Source organism: Solanum verrucosum, unplaced genomic scaffold (assembly GCF_900185275.1).
Source record: "Solanum verrucosum unplaced genomic scaffold, falcon-dt-bn FXZP01000048.1, whole genome shotgun sequence".
In the NCBI taxonomy this organism is placed as follows: domain Eukaryota; kingdom Viridiplantae; phylum Streptophyta; class Magnoliopsida; order Solanales; family Solanaceae; genus Solanum; species Solanum verrucosum.
The window spans coordinates 1620240-1629928 of record NW_026020157.1 but is presented as its reverse complement, the minus strand read 5'-3'; the positions used below and the strand labels follow the sequence as shown (position 1 = coordinate 1629928).

Genomic DNA, 9689 nt, shown 5'->3' with positions numbered 1-9689 from the left:
CATTCCTCAACTCGACCACCGTATTTTAACGGCCAACATTAGTTCCACTGGAAAGATATATTCAGAATCTTTGTCTCTTCAAATGACCATCAAGCATGGATTGTGATCAAGAAGGTTCCAAAGCCTATTCCTGGACTAACCGAAAAAGATGGCACTGAGAAGCCATTTGATCCCGAATCATTCGATATCACAAAGGAACCACCAAGGTAAAGGAAGCTCAGATCAGTTCACTAGTCAATGAATATGAATTATTCAAAATGGCCAAAGATGAAAACGTAGAAGACATGTTCTTGAGATTTAGCAAAATTGATTGCGAACTCAAATCTCTTGGAATGGTATACTCAAATGGGCTACAAGTTAGAAAAATCGTCAGAAGTCTTCCCAAAGCTTGGGAAACTAAAGCTGCTATTCTTGAAGATGGAGATCTGCAGAAAATGACGTACGATGAACTTCGAGGCAACCTGATGGCCTATGAGCAAAACCATATTAACAGGTATAACAAAGATGATAAAAAAGAAAATTGTGGCCTTTACTACCGAGACATCTGAAGTTGGAGAAGAAGGTGATGAATATCAAGACGGAGGAATGACTCTTATAAATCGAGGAGTGAAATAAATTCTTAGACAAAGACCCCAACAAGATTTTAAGAATAATGAAAGGAATGATGATCGATGCTACTATTGTGGAAACCAGGACATTTCAAACAAAACTGTCCAGAACAGAGAAGGAGAAACAATCGAAGAAATGAAGATCTAAAAAGTCTCGGAGCCTGGGATCAAGGAGAAACATCCGAAGATGATCATGATGAAACTGCCAACATATGTTTTATGGCACTAGGTAAAACAAGTGAGGTAATATCTTTTAACTGTCCTAACTGCAATGACCTACAAGACTCTTTGGACATGGTTACTGATGAGTTACAGAAAGTAATTGATGAATACAATAAGATTGCTCAAGAAAAGAAAGACAGGCAGATTCTTTTCGAAGCAAGTCAGATAGAAGTCGACATACTAACAAAAGAACTAGAAGAAGTAAAAATGCAGTTGGACAGTATCAGAAAATCTCCTAGTCATAGCTCTGTCAGATCTAACATAACTGCTTTCAACAGGAGAAGATCTCCTAATCAAAGTTCCAACAGATCTATATCTAATTCTCCTTATCATTCTGCTGAAAATTCTGTTAATTTCTCTTGTTATACTTGTGGTGACATTGGTCACAAATCTTTTAACTGTAGGAAATTTTCTTCTGGAAAATGGATTTGGAGACCAAAAGTTGTTAACCTAACCCTTAAGGACCCAAAAATACTTGGGTACCAAAAAGAAATTAATCTACTTGTTTTACAGGACAGACCAAAAGAACTTACAAAAAGGGAATGTGGGTAATAGATAGTGAATGCTCCAGACATATGTGCGGATAGAAAGAAGATTTCAAAACTCTTTACAAAAATGATGGAGGATATGCACAGATCAGAGAAAATGCAAAAGAAGAAGTAGTAGGAGTTGGATCAATCACTCTTAGCTCATCATGTGATATATCAGAAGTATACCCGGTGGAGGGACTTAAACACAACCTGCTTAGCATCAGTCAACTATGTGATGTTGGATTCAAATTCTCATTAAATGCTACAACTTGCACTATCAGACATGTGACTAAGGATATCACAATCATTGGAGATCGTAATGATAATATCTACGTTGACTTGCCAACACTTACATGTCTAACTGCAAGTATCAAATGAATCTTGGCTATGGCATAGAAAACTTAGTCACACTATCATGCATGCCTTTGAAAAATTGTCTAGACTTGAACTAATCACTGGGCTTCCAAAAGTTAAAATTCGAAAATGACCATATATGTGACGCTTGTCAGCTTGGTGAGCAAACTCGTTCTTCGTTCAAGGTCAAGGATACTATAAGTACCACTAAACCTTTGCAACTTATACATATGGATCTCTCTGGTCCCACTCGGACCGCTAGCATTGGTGGTAAGAAATATGTCTTTGTTATCGTTGACGACTTCTTAAGATTCACTTGGGTAATTTTCCCATCTCATAAAATGAAGCTTTCTCTAACTTTGAAGTGTTTTGTAGAAGATACACAAAGAAACATGATATTTTATTTCCAAAGTTCATAGTGATGATGGAGGAGAATTTGAGAATAAAGCATTTGAGGAATTATGTGATAAAAATGGATTCACCCAAAATTTCTCATCTCCTAGATCACCTCAACATAACAGATGGTAGAATGGAAAAATCGTTCGTTACAATACACCGCCAAAACCATGCTTCTTGATCGAAATCTCCCTGATCATTTCTGGACTGAAGCAATAAGTATTGCATGCCATGTTTTAAACAGATGCCTCATCAGACCTATTTTAACTCCATATAAGCTATGGAGCGGTAATAAGCCTAATATAAACTATTTTCACCCTTTCAAATGCAAATGTTTCATTCACAACAATGGTAAGACAAATATGAGTAAGTTTGATCCAAGAAGTGATGAAGGTATATTCTTTGGTGATGCACCCATCAGTCGTGCAATTCTAGTTTTTAATAAAAGTACTTTTAGTGTTGTAGAATCTGTTCATGTTGTTTTTAATGATACTAACCCAAGGATGCAGAAAGTAGAGTCTATAGATGATGAAACTACTCCAGCATTGAACACTAAGAACCTCTCAAATACTTCTGATCAAATTACAATAGAGGAGTCGACTACTCCAGAATTGAAGTCAACTAGTACAAAATCGAAGTCGACTAGCCTAATCGAAAAGACAGGCATGGAGACACAACGCTAGCTATCCAAATGACTTTATTATGGGTAAACCAACTGACTCAATACAGACCAGGGCTTCAATGAGAAAACAAGAATCTGTTGCATTCGTGTCTCAACTTGAACCCAAATGTATAAATGAGGCAATGGAAGGTGAATCTTGGAGACAAACAATGAAAGAAGAACTTGACTAGTTTGAAAGAAACAAGAAAGATATTGATTACGATGAAACTTTTGCTCCGGTAGCAAGATTATAATCCAAAAAGAAGGCTCCAAAGAAGCCGCGTCCCAATGCTTCAGGATCCCTCTCTCCCAAGGACATGAAACATTTTTTGGGGAATCGAGCAAAAGAACATTTTGTGCAGTCTTGAACTTTTTGAGGAAGTTGTTCGCCTCTTCTATGCAAACCTCTGTATTTCTGCTGACGGTGGACAATGAGGAACTCAAAACTCGCAACCTGGCTGTCGAACATGCACGAAGAAATCTCCACAGTCAACAAGTTAACTCTCTCAAGAGTGGAGTCAGCTCCTCCAACACCGAACCTGCTGTGACGGTTCAAACTCCTACTCCAGTCTCTCCAGTTTTTATTGTTTTGATTGAGGACTCGTTATCCTCCTATCTGTTACACTATTTTTTTTATCTATTCTTGGTCCTACTATTATCCTATTTGCCATGCTTTTTTTTTTATTATGCCAAAGTGGGAGAACATCTTTGCTTCCACAATTTCCATAAAGGCAGATGGATCCAACACATACAGAGAAGTCTTATTGACAGGAGGGAGCTACGAAACCAACGAAATCCTACCGACAGGGGGGAGCTACGAAACCAATGAAATCCTACAGACAGGGGGGAGTTACAAGACCAACGAATTCCTACATGAACATCATGGAAGTTTCATTGACTCTCAGATTACTATATTGAAATTGTGAATTTTATTGTCATTATCAAAAAAGGGGGAGATTGTTAACTCCTTAGTGTTGATTTTGATGAATGACACTTAAACATTTACTCATACTCTTCGCAGGCAAACACATCAACAAGAAAGGAAACCAAGCATAAAGCATAAAGAAGTATAAAGATATGTCTTGATCTGTAGAATCAATTAGAGATTCCAGAATAAAGATATGTCTTGATCTCTATAATCAATCAGATTCCAGAATCAATCAAGCAGATCATGATCAATAAGAGATTCCAAAAATCAATCAAATATATTCAAGATTGTAGAACAAATCGAAAGAGATAATGTGCATCAATCAAAGGATACTTTCAAGACAACAAGATCAGTTAACAACCAAGACTACAAGGAAGAAATCAAAATCAAGGGATGCATTCAGCTTAACGAGATCAACCAAAGATTCAAGACCACAAGAAGATCATCATACAAAGGAATAAATCGATTTGCTCATGCACATATCTGATATGGACATGACTCTGTAAATCAATCAGAATAAAATCAAGGACTTAATCAAAGATCCTTGATTCAAACTCCCTTGAGTTTTCGTAAAAGAGCAAAGTCCTCCAAAGCTATATAAACCTCTCTTAGCCATAGTTGTGAAGTACATACTTCACTTGAACTTATATTGTAATCTTCTTTTATCTTTCATAAAACTTTGTACTCACTTAAGTGAACTATTGAAAAGAAAAGAGAAAGAAACATGTGAGTGTAGGTTATACAAGTAGAGGTTGTGTCAAAGAAAAAGATCCAATTTGCATATAAGACAGGGCTCTCAATTGTAACATTTTGTAACACCCAAGTTCTCAACAAGCTCTTAACGAAACCCTTGAAACCCAAGGGGACTGGACGTAGGCATCACACCGGTGTTTCGAACCAGTATAAAATTATTGGCGTCATTTACTTACTACATTTATTATCTTTGTTTATCTGTATTACTAACTTGCAGGTGAGTCGACTGACCAATATAGGAAGTCGACTGAGGGAATTTTTAATTCACCCCCCCCCCCCTCCTCTTAACTTTCAATGTGATCCCCTACCACTTTTTCAGTTCAAATTTGAGTGGATTCTTCAAGTGTGAGATGGACCAAATCGCCCATGTCAACCACGTGTCGCTCGTACTCATTTTGCATATTAAAAATAAAAGTTGACATTATATATATATATATATATATATATATATGCACTATTTTTCTTGAAATTTTAGATCAAATAACTTACATAAGTTCGTTAAGTTCTTTCTTCCACCCACTTATCCGGATCCGACTCATTAAGCTTCTTCTTCATATGAGTCTTCATGAAAACCTCATTATGAAGGGAAGTGCTCCCCAATTTTTTTTCCTACAAATTTAAATAGAATTTTAGCTGATATTAATCAATTATTTATTCAACTAATTTATTTAGAAGTATTGATTAGATTTTAGAGAATTTGCCATCTCCTTTGTAATTGTTACAACGCTCTTTGCACCTTCGGTGTGCAACGAGCCACCATTAAGACTGTTTCTACCTTTTTTTTTCTTGTTCAGACAAAGGCTTGAATTCATCTATGTTTCAATACCAATGCAATTCCTGAAAAACATGAGGCAACATCCAAGGTTCACGTGCGTCATTATCTCAGACTTTCTTTAGCCATCTAGACGGTTTCGCGTTGGCCTTCCTCACAAATGTGGTCGCAATGACCATATTGTACTTTGACTTTCAAGTACACATACTCTGAAAAAATGAGTAGCATTAGATAATAAATAAACTAAAGTAAAGTATTCTAAAAATTAACGTAACCTTATGCTACTAAAACTTTATACCTTCTTCTAGAAAATACATACTTGATTTTATATATAGAATATTATTGATTGCAACAATTATAATTTCCCTTCTCGATTTTCATAACGAGATCAACCAGAACATGAGCTAAAGAAAAACTAAAACTCAATCTCAATTGGCTAGAATCTCATGTTGATAACGTGTTGTAAAACCTGAGCAATATACTTCAGGAAATATAGACAAGAGATATGGAGAGTAGAATGTAGATATTACTTTATTCAAGTGTCTCCTACAATGGTGAATGAACAACCCTATTTATAGATCGAGAAACCACACCAAAAATCACCATGTTAAGTGTCAAAATAAATAAATACAAAACACTCTAAATTTAATCATATTTATTTTATTATTTTACCCCAAATACATATACTTTCCAAATAATAAATAATATATTAAAGGTCCTATTTTTTATTTTATTATTATTATTGTTTCGCACTCAAAATACGGTTAATGGGTCCCGCACTAACCGTTAATGTTTCCCAAGTTGTTTCTTTCTCAAACATGTTAGGTAACCAAAATATTTTCAAGCAGAAGTAGCATGTTCTGATCATTTCTCTGAAACCCTAATCTAGCATCGAATTTATTGAGCCCCTTAATGTCTCTCTTGAATATATCCAATGAGTGGGGTATTTGTTAAATTTGGATCCACATTATTAGCGTCAATGATGTGCTAAAATATGAAGATTTGAAAGGTGTTTGTTGATGTAAACTAGTTGTGTAAAGGGAAAGAATGTCAAATTTATATGGAGATTACAATCAAAAAATAGATTATGTATTTAAGATTGTATTGATTGGAGATTCTGCAGTTGGAAAATCACAGCTTCTGGCAAGATTTGCAAGGAATGAATTCAACTTGGATTCAAAAGCTACAATTGGGGTCGAATTCCAAACTAAAACTCTAATTATTGATAACAAGACCGTCAAGGCACAAATTTGGGATACTGCTGGCCAAGAAAGGTCTGCATTTCCCTTTCTTTTACTTTTACTTGTATGTATATTTTTGTTCCAATTATAGATTCATAACGACGACAGACCTTGCATTTAATTTGTCTAATGATGACTTAACGCTAAAATAAATACTTGCCCAGTGCAATTGGTTGTTTTTACAGCAATTTAAACTTGACAGAGAGAATACATATCAATCAATATGGTTTAAGTAAGTAAATGCTCTTGCATTTGGCGTAAACAATGCCTCTGCATATTTAGAATCGGATTAAATTTTCAGTGCTATAGCAACTACAATATAATATTAATTAATCCAAATTAAATGACTCATGATTTAGGCTTCCCTCGATATTATTAATTGTGATGGTTTGAGCTCTTATGTTGAAAAGCAATCCTAACTATGTTGATGCCAGTCATCCGGTTACTAGCTAGCCTTTTCTGATAAGTAGGATAACATAATGAGCTTAAATATGATCATGACTAAAAACACTTCATAATTGTTTATCTTGTGGTCCTCTTTCTTTTCTTTGCCAAATAAATTTGGGATCTCTATTTCAGATACTCGTGTGGTGCTTGGCACGGTGTATGTCCTGTTTTACACTAATTGCTTTTCTTTTAATAATTGATCGTTTTACTTCTGGGAATGTTGAATTTTCTCATAGTTATTATTTCTTTCCAAAATTCAGATGATTTATTATTTTCTGTATGTTAAACTTCATTAAGAGGTATAGGTTTAATTTATTAGTGCTAAATATTGTAGTTTAAACTATTAAGTTACCAAATCATTTGTCCCATTATGTGAAGATTGTTGGCATACATAGTTGTAAGAGTACATTCTCTCAGGTATAGAGCAGTGACTAGTGCATACTATCGAGGTGCAGTTGGTGCAATGTTAGTATACGACTTGACAAAACGTCAATCATTTGATCATATGGCTAGATGGCTGGAGGAATTAAGAGGTCATGCAGATAAGAACATAGTTATAATGCTTATCGGGAACAAATGTGATCTAGGGAGTCTTCGAGCAGTACCAATAGAAGATGCTCAAGAATTTGCAGAACGGGAGAATCTCTTCTTCATGGAAACATCAGCTCTTGAATCCACCAACGTTGAGACTGCATTTATGAGTATATTAAAAGAAATTTATCAAATTGTTGGCAAGAAAACTCTCACTGCAGATGAAGGTGCAGAGTACACAAAGTCACAATCTCTCAAGGGAACAAGGATCATACTTCCTGGACAGGAATCAGATTCTGCTGGCCGAGGCGCTGGCTGCTGCATCTCCTCCTGATCTTTCCCCTCAGGTTTTAAAAATATTTCTGCCTCCTCCTCCTTCTTCTTCTTCTTCTTCTTCTGTTTTAGTGTTTTGTGAGTGGATGACAAAAAAAATACTCCCTCCGTTTAAAAAAGAATGATATACTTTCTTTTTTGGTTTGTTTCAAAAAGAATGGAATGACCCTTCCTTTCTTAAATCCAACTTTTCACATGACATGTTTAAGATCATAAGATCAAATGACATTTTGGTACATTTGACATAACTTTAATTTAAGACCACAAAATTCAAAAGTCTTCTTTATTTTTTTAAACTTCATGCCAATGCAAAACACGTCATTCTTTTCGAAAAGGAGGGAGAAAAAATTTAAGCTTCTGTGTATTGTAGGAATATGAATAGATCATCTCACTTCTCCTTTTGTTCTTTACTATTTAGCCCCTTTTCAACAATTACATACTTAAGTACTTTGGTTGAATGACCTATAAACATACCATTTTTTCCCTCTCCCCTAATTATCATTATCATTCTTAATCCATTAGTAAGTTGTATTGTTTCTGTAGGATTGGGGATGGTATCCAGAAGTTAGAAGCAGCTGGACAGTGTATAAAGATATGGTCAATTATTTCAGTAATGAATGCAATATCTTGCTAGGCCACATGATTTTATTAGTTTTGGTTGTAATGAGTTGAGACAACTCTATAAGCTGATATTTATGGAGTCCTTTTCTAGACTAGATTGCTTTATGCATGTAATTAAAATGAATTAGGTCTCACGTTATGTAATTCACATGCTTCAATTAAAGATATAAGTAATACTAATATTGGATATATATCTCTTTGCTTGTTTAAACGTCCAAAAAAAGTATTTCCAAGTGTTGGTCAATATATATATATAGGAGCCCTTCTAGCACGAGTCCATTATATTTTACTTTTGGTTTCCATTTATTTGACACAAATATAACTTAGTGAGTCTGTCACGATCCAAAAACTTGAGTCACGATGGCACTTACCAACACCCCACAAGTAGGTAAGCCAATCCATAGCTAGTAACGGCAAGTAGCGGGCCTAGTTGGCAGAAATCTAAATTCAAATTAACGCGGCAATATAATGAGGAAATAAACAACGGAAGAGAGAAATAACATAAATATAGATTACAGTACAAGATCCAATCCCACGACCAGGTGGACGATGGAACAAGCAACTAAAACAAGTTCAAGCTAAAAAAAATAAGGCAAAATAGGTATAGGCTTATCTCAAATACAAAAGACTAGCCCACATTATATACATATGGTGATGAGTCAATCTAGTATGCCATCAGCTCACCCTCAATCTCTGAATATTCTAGTTGTTATACACAAGATCAACACAGTTGCCTGGTGCTCAGATTTTCATCAAGAAGAACAGATTCAGAGTGTAACATGAGTAATGGGACAACAGGAATTTAGTATGGCCGACTGAGTATGGAAAGTAAATGCATAAAGTAAAGTGGCAAGTAAAACAACAACAAGGAGTCAGAGGAAAGGAAGAATAACGATAACCCTAATGATGTAATTCAATAATATAACAAGAAGCAAAACAATAAAGTAAAGCAGCTAACTATAACCTAATTGGACCCCCATAACCCCAAAAGGTATCTCGTATGTAATTGAAATGAAAATAACCCAAACGAACCCCAATAAGACCGACGAGTACTAAGATTTGATATACTCTTGAACTGAAATGAGCGAGCCCTGACTCAAACCGAGGTGAAGGCACCTTGAAAAGCCCAATAGAACCAATATATCAGGACTCAAACCCGACTAATAGAAGTGTATCCGGACTCAAATTGCAGCTAAAATGCGCTTGGATCTTGAATCGTGGCTTGCACAGTCCAGATGATCCCATAACCAAAAGGTCATCATTATAAAAAAATATTGTGAATCAACACCATC

General features: G+C 35.3%; 2 protein-coding genes across 2 annotated transcripts in view; one reads left to right on the top strand and one right to left on the bottom strand.

Annotated features, from left to right (window-relative positions):
- Positions 1–9689, bottom strand: part of LOC125828357 (target of rapamycin complex subunit LST8-1) — a 1170163-nt gene that overhangs the window by 885070 nt on the left and 275404 nt on the right. The window lies entirely within an intron of this gene.
- On the top strand, positions 6272–7777 carry LOC125828360 (ras-related protein RABA4d). The gene is made up of 2 exons (XM_049507673.1): positions 6272–6498; positions 7330–7777. Exons 1-2 carry the CDS (start codon positions 6272–6274, stop codon positions 7775–7777), a joined length of 675 nt encoding a protein of 224 aa, XP_049363630.1.